The following is a 12,101-nucleotide window of genomic DNA, read 5'->3' as shown; positions in this document are numbered from 1 at the left end:
CGTGGGTAAGTTCTGCCTTGACGCACGCTGCTCCTGTATTATTCATGACCCATCATGAATTAGCAATGGGCTGGGAAGGCTGCCTTCTATTACTTACAGCGCTGCTTGCAAGTGCTGCGACAGCAGCTCTGCCCAGCAGCCTTGTTTCATGAGGATATTTGCAAAGGAGCAGAATTTCCCCTTCTTGTAGTGCCTCTTAGCCCATACTGCTCCTAAGGTACAGCACTAGTATTGTGTCCTGCACCCAGCCCTGCTGGTGGCAGTGATGTTGGGTCTTCAGGAGAACCTGGATTCTGAATCTGTGGCCACAATGAAAGGATTGTGAAGCCTGAGCAGGGAATGCCTTATTGAATGCCACCAAATCACTGAGCTAATCTGCTCTGGCCTGTTAAATTCAGCGTTTTGGCCTTCAGGTCTCTTGTCAGAGCCTTGTAGCTGTTTTAACAAAGGTTTGGGTGCTTGTGAATGGGGGGGAACACAATAACAAAAACCCACTGAGTGGAGCTTAACTCCACTTTTGGAGTTTGTTACGCAGGTGTCAGTTTGTATCACCCTGTAGAACAATATGCCATCATTAGGGTTCAGGTTTAATAACCCTGAGTGCTACCAGGAGCTGCCTTCTCCTGCTTTCACAGCACCGCTATGGACAAATGGCAGCTGCATGTTTGGAACTTGTTCCCAAATCCTGTTAGTCAGTGGAATTAATTTGTAAAAGGAAGCATGAATTTTGCAGTGATGTGTGGAATGGAGCAGAAAAGCAGCTTCCCCCTATGTGAGGCAGGGAGCTGGATGCTGCAAGAAGCAGCAGTTTGACCTTTGGAGATGCTCTTCTGCTTTGGGGTTATCAAGCTCACCTTTTGCTGTACAAACTGCTTTGTTTTCTGCTTCACTGTTTCACAAGGACTGATTCTGTTTGTTCAAGCTCTCTCCTCTGTTTTGCTCATGTTATCAGTCCAGCTCATGTTGGTGGTAACTCCTGTGCTGGCTGAGCACTGAGGTTTCCTCCCTGCTGAGATCTGCACTTATTGCATAGATAGCTGTAGGGCTTTAAAAATGTAAATGAAATGGTTAATAGGTTGGAAAATCAATAATAATAAACATCCATTGTGTATAAAATGTGTAACAGTGTCTTAAACGAAGTACATTAAAGGCAGTGCTTCTTTCCATTTCTCCCGGCCAGGTCAGCAGGGTCTCAGCACGGTGCTGTTTGATTTGATTAAAATGCATGATATCCTGCACATTAGCTCATGTCCTGGAGCACCAGGAGGCTGTGTTTGTATAAGGTACTCAGCAGAATCACTGCTAGCTTTCACTGAGCATTGGCGGTGGAGTTGGAGGTGTGCTTTCACCAGCAGGCTCTTGGACCCCTCCAGGTGTGGGGTGCTAGGAGTGAGTCGGTGTGTTAGGGTAGTGTGAGGCTGCTTGCCCCTTTCTAAGGGATAAATTTGATTCGTTGGAGCTGTTGGGATGGCATCACTGTGAGACTGAGCTGTAGATGTTCCCAATCCCTGGAAGTGCTCCAGGCTTGGTTGGATGGGGCCCTGGGCAGCCTGAGCCCCACAGCAGGGAGATGGAACTGGGGTTTTGGGGTTCCTTCCAACCCAAGCTTTCCTATGTGCAGTCCTCATGGTGAAAGGTATATGCAAGCACGGACCTGGAAGATGTAAAACCTTATTCACACACACTCCTTCACAAACACATATGGATGTACAAAATCTGCCTCTCTGGAGTAGGAAGAGATGCGAACCATGTGTTATAGATGATCCTGCAGAGGAGCTCCTCCCCGGTTATCCTTCCCCAACCCCACTGTCGTTTCTTTCTCTCTGCCCATAGGAGATTAGAGAGGAACCCTTTTAACTGCAGCTGTGACATCCGCTGGATCCAGCTCTGGCAGGAGAAGGGCGAGGCCAACCTGCAATCCCAGGAACTGCGCTGTATGAACTTGGACACGGCCATCATCCTTTTGCAGGACATGAACATCACCCAGTGTGGTAAGGTGCAGCCCATTCAGGGCTCCTGGGAGGGTGCTGGCAGGATGCCTGTCTTGCTCTCTCTGGTACAACCAGCCAACCCATTTGTAGGGAACCTGATGCTGCACTACCTTGCCGTGTGGTCAAGGATAACATGACTGAAGATAATTAGGGTGTCTTGTGTATTAAAAATAGAGTCTGGGTAAAAGTTGGGCCGCTGTTTTGGTGTGCCCGAAGGTGCCGTGGGGTTTGGGAGGTTTTCTTTGTTGTAGTGCTATTGCTTGAATCATAAACCTTAGAATCAATCAAGTTGGAAAAGACCTCTGAGATCACTTAGTCCAACTGTCAGCCTGTCCCCACCATGCCTCCTGAGCACATCCCTCAGTGCTGCATCTTTTCTTGAACGTCTCCAGGTATGGTGACTCCACCACCTCTCTGGGCAGCCTCTGCCAATGCATCATTCTTTCTGAGAAGAAATTTTCCCCTGGTATCTGATCTGAACCTTACCTTGCACAACTGAAGGCTCTTGTCCTAAATCTTTGATCAATCCGTGTGATAGCCTGAGAAGCTTCATATAGCTCTTCGTCTGTCTACCAAATTCTAGAAGTGGTATATTGATAAGAGAAAATACCCTTAGGAAATACGTCTCTATCCGTTTTCTTTGCTTTAACTTTTCAATTGAAAGCTTGCCTCTGTCAGCAAGAGGTTGGAGTGACTGTATCTCGCTCTGCTTTATGCTTGTGTTTAACAGAGTCCAGTGGCCCCAGGAGCACAATGAGGCACGTTCAATACTTACCCTTTTTCTTTCACCTTGTTCTCATGTCAGCTGCCTGTCTGGTATCAGTTTTTGCTCTGTTGTTGCCATTACTGGAAAGCATTTCTTGTAGCATAAAGGGAAGGACGTGTACCTTCAGCAGAACAATTAAAGTGTCTGTGCACGAGCAGCTGTCAAACGCAGAGGATGAAAAAAGAAAGAAAAACAGAGGTTTTCTTTCTTTGATAATTGACCTCTGTTCCAGGAATTTGAGTTCATTTCTTGTAGCAGTAGAACACAGACAGCACGCGTTTTCATTTGCATGAATTTTTTGCTTCCGAGTTCACGATGTCCCTTTATTAATCCCTGGAAATTGGCCAGACTCTGCCTGCGTGTGGATGACCTAAAAAGATCTGAAAGAGCACTGTAACTTTCTCCACAAATAGGGGAATAATAATCTGTAAGGATTTGAGGGGAAAAAGATCTGTAGGAATCGGGAGTGGGAGGAGCGATGCCTCCACCAGTGGTGGTATTAGATGGGCATCAGGGTGATGATTTGAGAGCACAGATGTCCTGTCTTTGGGTCAGTGTGATGGAAGGGGACCGCTGTTCTGCCCTACCCAGAAGAGCCCAGAATGTTCTTTGCCCTTCTAATTGCAGCCAGACGGCCTTGTTTCATGTTGCAAGGATTTTTGGTGCCTGCAGCACCAAGAAAGGAAGGTATGTGAATCAGGACTGCCGTAAATCAATGAATTGTTCTGCTACCACCAAGGCAGAACAAGGGCACCTTTTGTTAGGAGAGTGGTGGTTGATATGAGGATGCATTCTTGGTCATCTGCTATTGATTGTTACGAATTAGAGGGATTATGTTCTTCCTCAGAGTGCTGGGCACTCTGCCGTATACCTATAGGTGTGGACACTTTGGATCCTCTCTCAGTGCATCAGCTTTCTTGTCACTGGTGACTGCTCTTAAAAGCAGCATCTGTGGGGCTAAAAGAGGCTGGGAGGATGTTGAGTGAGGGGAGGAGCAGCCAGAACTGAACACAACTTCTGGAGGATCTTGTCAGCTGGCATATCTCCAGCATCCACGTTACTGGATGTGGAACACATCTCCATGCTCCCTCTTTTCCTTGGTGGGACAGTACCATGCCATTGCTTCCTGCTACGCACTGCAGAGTGCTGGAGGCTAATTTGACAAACAGCTTGGTGGGATTTGTATCCACATGTGTCCTGTGGCCAGTGCTGCCCTGCACCTAAGAATTTCTATGTCTGCCCTCCCAGACCTCCCTGAGATCAGTGTGAGCCATGTGAACCTGACGGTGAGGGAAGGGGAGAATGCTGTCATCACCTGCAATGGCTCAGGATCACCACTGCCTGACGTTGACTGGACGGTGGCAGATCTGCATTCCATCAACACACACCAGGTAGGGCCCAGGAGGTGCAGTGCTGCTGGGTGCTGTCATGGCTGGGACCTTGGGTTCCCCACATCTATGAATGGGGGGATCTGTAGGTATTGTGGAGTGCAGTGAGAAATGTGAAATGACTGTAAGGAAAATAGAGGTATCTTATCCATATGAGAACACTGAAGGACGTTGCAGGCAGCAAAGCCTTTCCTCTGTGTGACAGGAAAGTGAAGATGAGATAGCTTCATATCTCAGTGCTCCCTAATTGAATCTTAACTCATGTCTCCTCTAATGAAACTACCTGTTTACAGATGTGTCTGCAATAGCTGTAGCTGAAACGGGCAGCTAAAGCAAGCTTGTCTAGAGACAAGCTATGTTTACCAATACCACAACACTTGCAGCTCTCCACATCCCAATAGCTCCTCATAGAATCATAGATTTGTTTGATTTGGAAGGGAGTCTTAATGGCCATCTGGTCCAACTCCCCTGCACTGAACAGGGACACCTACAGCTGATCAGGTGCTCAGAGCCCCATCCAGCCTGACCTGCAATGTCTCCAACGATGGGATGTAAGATACCCTCCCCTGGTCCTACTTGTCCTTGAATTTTAAAGCCTTTCTTGCCTCTTACGCAGAAACTGTGATACTCTTCTGGGGGCAGTAGCAGGAAGGAGAGAAGCCAGTGGATGCTGATTTCTGTCTGTATTTCTCTGTGATATACAGACCAACCTCAACTGGACCAATGTTCATGCCATCAACCTGACCTTGGTGAACGTCACCAGTGAGGACAATGGGTTCCTGCTTACCTGTATTGCTGAGAATGTGGTGGGGATGAGCAATGCCAGCGTTCTGCTCACTGTCTACTGTAAGTAGCAGTGGGGAGACTTTGGTGGTGCAGAGACTGGAGGGAGGGCAGCGACTTGTATGGATGCACTGCAGATTGCTGCCTGTGATGCACTGATATTTTTTTGGATGCGGATTAAGAGCTGAGCACAGCGGTGGGTCCTTGTTCAGCACTCTTAAGGTCAGTACTGAGCAGAATTTCTTGCAGAGATGAGCACTAGAGCAGATGAGCCCCAGGAACACACTAGTGGTGGATGTCTCTCTGCTCAACTCTTGGAAGGTACAACAGAGTGAGGGGAAAGTCACAGAAGGACTAAACTGTCTTTGTTTACAAAGAGTTGCTCACCCTGGTATCATGAGGGAGGTTAAATGTCACCCTTGCTAAAGCCAATGTGATCTTTGCCTCTGATTTTAGGGTGCTTCCTCCCAGATGTGCTCCTACAAAGTTAAACAGCACACACACCATGTGGGCACACGCGTGTTGCATTTCAACTATTCACTTTTAACTACTTGGAGCTTGACTTTTTGTGTGCTTTCTAATATATCTCAACACAAACCTGACCTTAAGGGGAAGTTTACAGAGCTTTGCACTCTCGAGCAGTTGAGATTTACTATATGTTGCTGTGTCTGTAGCATTTGTAATTTGTAGTTTAGAAATCCTGACCTCCCAGCACCCTTCCAGGCACAGTAGGGACCATGTATGATTCTGGCTAGTCTTGGTGAGCCCACATGTGCTGCAAGCCTAGCGTAGGAGCCACGGGGTCTTATAAAGACAAGGTAGTCACAGGGGATTGGGAAGAGGAGAGCAGATGCTTTCTTCTTTCATCTTCCTCCCAGTAAGTACTATTGATGGACTGAAGAATGGAGGTATTTAAAGTTCACATCAGCTCAGAGATGATCAGTTAGCAGGTGGGTGTGTTGTTTTTTTTTTTTTCACTGCATTTTAGCATGTTTTTCCTCCACACCTTAAAAAGCACGGTGCCAATGCCTGTTTTCACCCGTGTAATCCTCTAAGCTGCTGACAGTTTCTGCTACCCCTGCTCTCATTGCCCAGACCCATCACTCGGGCTGTGATTTCACACCAAAAGAGAGTAAAAATCTGGGTTTCTCTGTGTAGGTGGCTGCCTGATTTGAAGCATCCTTGCCAAGAAGATGTGAATAAGCCACATGTAGATCTAGACTTGTGAGTGAAACGAGGTGGCTGGGACACAGCTATATGGTTCAAGGTGGCTGAGTACCACACTTTTTTTCCAAAAGATGGGCTGAAGGCAGTGATTATTTTTTTTTACCAAAATTTTTATTATTTTTCCTTGTGGATTGTCTTTGCAGCTGGATGCTCTCAGGAAAATGGGAACCTCAGAGAAGATCTCTGTCTCTCTGTGTCCTCTGTATTTGCACAGAATTGTTCTTTGGGTCCACACGTTGCCAGCCTAAGGGTTTAAGACTTCATATGTAGATGTTGTATTTGGGGTTTCAGAAGCGATGGCAGCAGAACATCTGAATTGTTGGGGGGTTTCCCAAAAGGATGAAGATACACACACAAGAAACTGCTGGTTGTGTCCCTGCTTTTCCTTTCTCTGTCCTGCTCTATTCCCTTAAATTATAACACCCCTGGAGGGTGCTCAATGAGTGGGAACTCCTTTGGGATGTTCAAGCAGTCAGAATTCCCATGGATCTGCAGCCACAGGAGGATACTTGCTCCCTCAACTTACGAAATCTGAAACTGCTCCTTGTGACTGGAGATCCCCCATGGGCACCTCACATGTGGGTACTGTGACAGTGCTATGTCCTGGTGTCCTCTATGGGAGCCGACTGCCTCCCTGTGATCTCTGGAGGAGAAGATCACAGCCATCTTGTGCAGACTGAGTGACTTCTGTCTTAATTTCTTGGCTGGTGAAGGAACCAACCTTGGGGTTAATACATAACCCCCTTTACAAGCCCAGTATTATGGTTCAGGTCCTCCTTCTGGGGAGTATGGAGTGGTTCTCATGACTTCAGTGCTCCTTTTTTTGCAGGCATCCATGGGAACAATAAAAGGAGCAAGGGATTTTGCAGGCTGCACTTTCAATAACCTTAATTTCCCTAATGCACAAGGCATGATGCAGCTATTGGGTTGCTGTGAGCCTGCTGTGTTTCTCTCTGCTAGATCCCCCTCGCATCCTAACTCTGGAGGAGCCGGTGTTGCACCTGGAGCACTGCATTGCCTTTGCAGTGCATGGGAATCCAGCTCCTACCCTTCACTGGCTGCACAACGGTCAGGTCCTCCGGGAGACAGAGATTATCCACATGGAGTTCTACCAACAAGGGGAAGTGTCTGAGGGTTGCCTTCTCTTCAACAAACCCACCCACTACAACAACGGCAACTACACGATCGTGGCCACCAACCAGCTGGGCTCAGCCAACCAGACCATCAAAGGACACTTCCTTGAGAAGCCCTTTCCAGGTAGGATGTTCAGTTTATCTCATTAGGGTTGTCTGAAGGTTTTAATATGGTAGCACCAGTAATCCTGGCAGCTCGAGGAGGTGCTGTCAACTCATTCTAAGTTGGCCTTTAAGAAGAGGGTTGGAAAAGGGGACACCGAAGAACACCTGTGGTCACAACTGTCTAATTCAGTGATCAACACAGCACAGGAATTACAAAAGGTGATGAAGAGAAATCAGACCCCATTGGATCAGATGATCTTTGAGGTCCTTTCCATCCCAAGCCATTCTATGACTTATGGAGTGTAGTCATCTGTGGTGGTGTCTGACTGGAACATGAGAGCAATGAGAGAGGTATCGTGATAAATCTAGCAATGTGAAGTTTTAAGCAGCCCTGCAAGATTGTGACCCCAAGTACGTGGTTCACCTGTGAATGTAATGTTGTGTTGGGACTGCTGGTTCTCATCAGCCACATATCAGTGATGCCTGATGTGAATCAGTGTAAAAGGAAATGCGCAAAGCAGTTTAACAGCAGGAAATCCCCCTTTTCTTGTTCATATCAAGAGGAAGAATTTGATCTTGAACTTTGGTGGAAGTCAGTCTAAATTGCACTGAGAGGAGAGAGACTAAATGGTTTAGATGTTTGTGTTTGCAATATATCCTGCAATACACAGATGGTATTATTCTGTGGAGCTGTTACTTATAAGCTAAATAAAGGAAATCCTCTTAAAGTGAGGCAGGCTCTGCCTTTTGTTCCTTCTTTTATTTTTTTTCTTCCAACTTGCAGTTGAGAAATGATTGCAACTGGATGAAGCAATGTCAGGATTGTTTTCTTTCTAAATATGACATGTGCAATTCCAGGATGACAGGTCTACAAAAAAAAAGGCGACAGCTCAATTAGTTGCTTTGCATCAATTTGCTAGGATTTCTTTACTGATTGTTTGAAATTCCCTGCTGCACTCTCTAGTGATTTATGGCTTAACTGCTAAAAAAAGAAAAGAAAAGTTTGAAGACATGAAGATCCAGCTCTGGAGAGTACAGCAGAGACCTTTGGTGGTGATCTTTCTACTATACAGCAGCATTGATGGCTGTGGTCTTCTCTCTAGTATTGCAGCATCACACTGACTATCATGGAGTTAAGGTCTGTGCATGCTGCTGCCTTCAGGAATGATGCCGTGAGAAAGTGGCAGCTCTAAATTGGCCCCTGCAGCCCAAGAAAATCCAGCAAAACAGGGCATTTGCTAAATATAGAAAAATACCAACAGTACTCTCACTTATTATTTATATCACGCCATATATGTACACAGACTTTTCCCGCAGGTCAAATATTGTAAATGCAAACCCAAATCTCTGCCTTGAAGATCTGACAATTGAACAAATGAGCTGATATGGAAGGGAATGGAAAATTTATATTCAGGCCTCAAGGATGATGCTGTTTGGGTATCCTACCTATTTATGCTTTCTGCTGTTGGGGGGAAAGAGCAGCTTACAAAATGTGGGTGGGTGAGGTGAGGCACAGGTTTTCAGCATCAGCTCTGTCAGGTGCCACCCTTGTGACCCCTTTTCCCCATATGTGAAACGAGGACACCTCTAAGTAGGTGCTGGATCTCCAGAAAAATGGGCAGATCTGCTCTTCTGGAGAGCTGATTTTGGAAGAGTACCTAAACCATGCTATGATGTGGGAAGGTACATCAATGTTTGAAGCACCTCTTCTGTCAGAGGCTCTGGGAGAACCTGTTTGTGTGAAATACATGTAGAATGTTACCCTTGTCTGTGCATCTTCACCAATGCCTTGTGTGTGTTATTGATGTGAGTGCTTACATACCCTGAACCAACTTCCAGCAAGAAATGACCCATTTCTCTTATTTCTTTTGATCTAAAGTCCCAAGCTGTTCCTCACCCTTGCAGACCCTGTCAGCACAATCCAAACTGTAATTTATTTTCCCTCAAGTTCGTTGCTCTGTCCACTGCCGGAGCTGACATTAACACTCAATGCAGCTGATGTCTATAATTTCCCATTTGAAGGTAGACTCCTCCAGGAAAATGTGACAAATTGAAACTTCCCCATGGTGGTTTGTTTGGGAAGCTCATTGCCTGTAGCTATTCACTTGTGCACAGGTATTGCTGTAACTACCTATGATGGGATTATTAGTCTTAATACAAGCCTTAGCCTGGAAGAATTTCTTTTGGCATGGTAAAGGACCTTGTGACCGTGGGTTTTTTTAGGAACCTGTGGTGTGTAACCACTCATTAGTGTGATGCCAGATTGCGTTGCCTAGCCTGGAGGAGAAATTGCTACTAGAAACTGTGTAGGAGCTGGGAGATGCATGCCATAACTTTGTGCCATGTCGTGGCTCTAGGGGCCTGGAGCATGGCTCCCAGGACAAATTTCTCAGCTCCCAGTGAAGATGTAATTGCATTTTGTCACTGACACCTCTGCCATAGGCTATTCCTATTTCCTTTTAACTAATCTGCTAAGTTGGTCTATCAAATTCCCCCTGGATGATCATTAGTTCTTTGGAAACTTCTCCCAGACATCAAATTGAATAAAATTTCTTGGTTTTGTTTTACCCTTCAAAAAATAGAATTGTTTAGTGGGAAAAACCTCTGATGGGTGTCTGTTTACTTCAGGAAAGAAAAATGGAAAAAACAGATAACATTTTTATGACTAGAATCTGTATTAATAGATAAAGAAGTAGAACTGTTCACAGAAAATATTTTTTTCCTTTTTTTTTTTTTTTTTTTCCCCTTCTTGCTAGAGAAAGTCAAGGGAAATTGGTTCTGCTTAACTTGAAACAAAAATATTTTTTCAGAGTCTTTTTCTCCTGGTCTGGAAGGCCTTGTTTGTCACTTGGGGATTGTTTTACACTTCCCTTCCAAACCTCCTCTGTACTTCAGTGTGAGCATTTCTGTGTCCTTCCAGGAGCCCTCTGCCAACAAAGTTGTGTAAACTCCAGTTAACATCAGGCTCAGTTTCTTACATGGGCGAGTGAATTGAAAGCTGACACTGTTCTTATGCTATGTAAACTGAATGTCATGGAGAGCCTTAAACTTCATTGTTAGAGCCCTTGGAAGTCTTCAAAGCTGAAGGGGCCTTGCTGAACAGACCACAGCAGTCAAGTGGCTGCCATGCAGCTCTCTTGGGGAGGAAGCAGCTCTAGGTCAGCCATGGCATCGGGTCCAATGCTGACACTATTAGCATTCACGAGTGGACTTAATAGGCTTTTGAGGGAGCCCAAGAGGCCTCCTCTGACCCCCTGGATCATTCTGGCCTGTTCTCCTTTTGATCTGATCCCTGCCCCTGTAGACCTTTGTTGCTGGGTGAAGGCTACCAACCAAGGCAAAACCTGCCTCTCTGCCTCCATCCTGCTGAACACCTGTGTCTGCTGAGCTTTGATCATTTGCTAAGAGCAATCATTTAACAGCTAGTCAAAAGGTCCATCATTTCCATTTCAATTTTGCAGTTGCGTCCTTCCAATTTCACTTCAGATCAAGGCTCCTGTGCACTCAGTCCTGACCTCTGGTGTGTCCTGCTGGCCACGTGTATCCAGGACATCACCAGTTAGAGATGCCCAAAAGGATAAAATATTAAATGTTTTTGTTTCTTGGGCTCTTGAGGTGGTAGAGTGTGCCTGAGGTGGGCTGGGAATGAGATTACTGTGCCTTTGCTGTGTTGCTAATTGTGTTGCTTCTCTCTTTGTCCTTTCCACAGAGAGTACGGACAACTTTGTCTCAAGTAAGTGTCTCCTTTGCATACTGTGGGAGTTGTCTCTGGCTTCCCAATGCACGACCGAGATGGATGGGGAGGTGTTGATCAGTTCTGGGATTTCTTCAGAGCCCTGGAGATACTTCCCTTAAGGGCGATCCTAAAAAAGGATCTGGTGTGTAATCATCCATGTACAACGTGCTGTGTGTTATGGAGTGGGATGAGAATTGGACTGAACTTTCATGGTGTTTCCTCAACAGACCGTACTGTATTTCCCCACTCTCCAAAGCCCATCCAAGTAACTGCTTCTTTGGATAAATTATGCTGAAATTAATCTCATACCTTATCCCTACAGTAGACGTCTGAAGTTTCTATTGGATGGCTGAGGGGTGGAGCTTGCTCACCCTGGCAGAGCAGGGACTTGAATGTTTCTCAGTTGCAAAGTTGAAATAGCATTAGCATTGTCTTGGTCTGCGTTTTCTCTATGGCTGTGCACATCACTCTTTGATTTTAGTGCTATCTGAAATAAAACTGTGCAGCCTTGGTTAGGGATGAACTGGTTCTCCTTGGGTCAGACGTGCACTGGGGGCATGCTGGTGCTTTAGGAGCTTCATCAGAGCCACGCTGAATCTTCTTCATTGTTTTGGTTTCAGTTGGTGACTATGAAGTGAGTCCCACCCCACCAATCACTGTGACCCACAAACCGGAGGAGGACACGTTTGGGGTGAGTGCTGTCCTCAGCACAACTGTTCTGCGTGTATTTCTTATTAATGGCTCAGTGTTTACAGTCCAGCACTGTTTTGAGATGCTTGCAAGGAAAAATCTCTTCCTTTGTGGTTCAAGTCAGCCAACAAAATAAGAAGGATTTTATGGTTTGTGCTGGGGAAGCAAAGTACTGATGTGAACTGTGTGAGCCTTTTGGGTCTGCTGTATGCAACCAGGGAGCTCTTTGAAAATAAGACATCCTGTGAAGTTGTTGCTGGCAGGTCAGAAATTCTCACTCTG

General features: G+C 45.9%; 1 protein-coding gene across 14 annotated transcripts in view; it reads left to right on the top strand.

The window, feature by feature from the left end:
* The window catches only part of NTRK3 (neurotrophic receptor tyrosine kinase 3), a 177,980-nt gene that overhangs the window by 47,383 nt on the left and 118,496 nt on the right, over nucleotides 1-12,101 (top strand). For all 14 annotated transcript variants that reach the window (XM_048956263.1, XM_048956265.1, XM_048956264.1 and 11 more), the window contains 6 exons: nucleotides 1,834-1,991; nucleotides 4,006-4,148; nucleotides 4,850-4,991; nucleotides 7,116-7,412; nucleotides 11,103-11,126; nucleotides 11,750-11,820. In XM_048956263.1, coding sequence (XP_048812220.1) covers nucleotides 1,834-1,991; nucleotides 4,006-4,148; nucleotides 4,850-4,991; nucleotides 7,116-7,412; nucleotides 11,103-11,126; nucleotides 11,750-11,820 — 835 coding nt within the window. The remainder of the gene's footprint in view (nucleotides 1-1,833; nucleotides 1,992-4,005; nucleotides 4,149-4,849; nucleotides 4,992-7,115; nucleotides 7,413-11,102; nucleotides 11,127-11,749; nucleotides 11,821-12,101) is intronic.

Source organism: Lagopus muta, chromosome 10 (genome assembly GCF_023343835.1).
Source record: "Lagopus muta isolate bLagMut1 chromosome 10, bLagMut1 primary, whole genome shotgun sequence".
NCBI lineage: Eukaryota > Metazoa > Chordata > Aves > Galliformes > Phasianidae > Lagopus > Lagopus muta.
The sequence above is the reverse complement of the archived record's forward strand: the minus strand, read 5'-3'. Positions and strand labels throughout refer to the sequence as shown.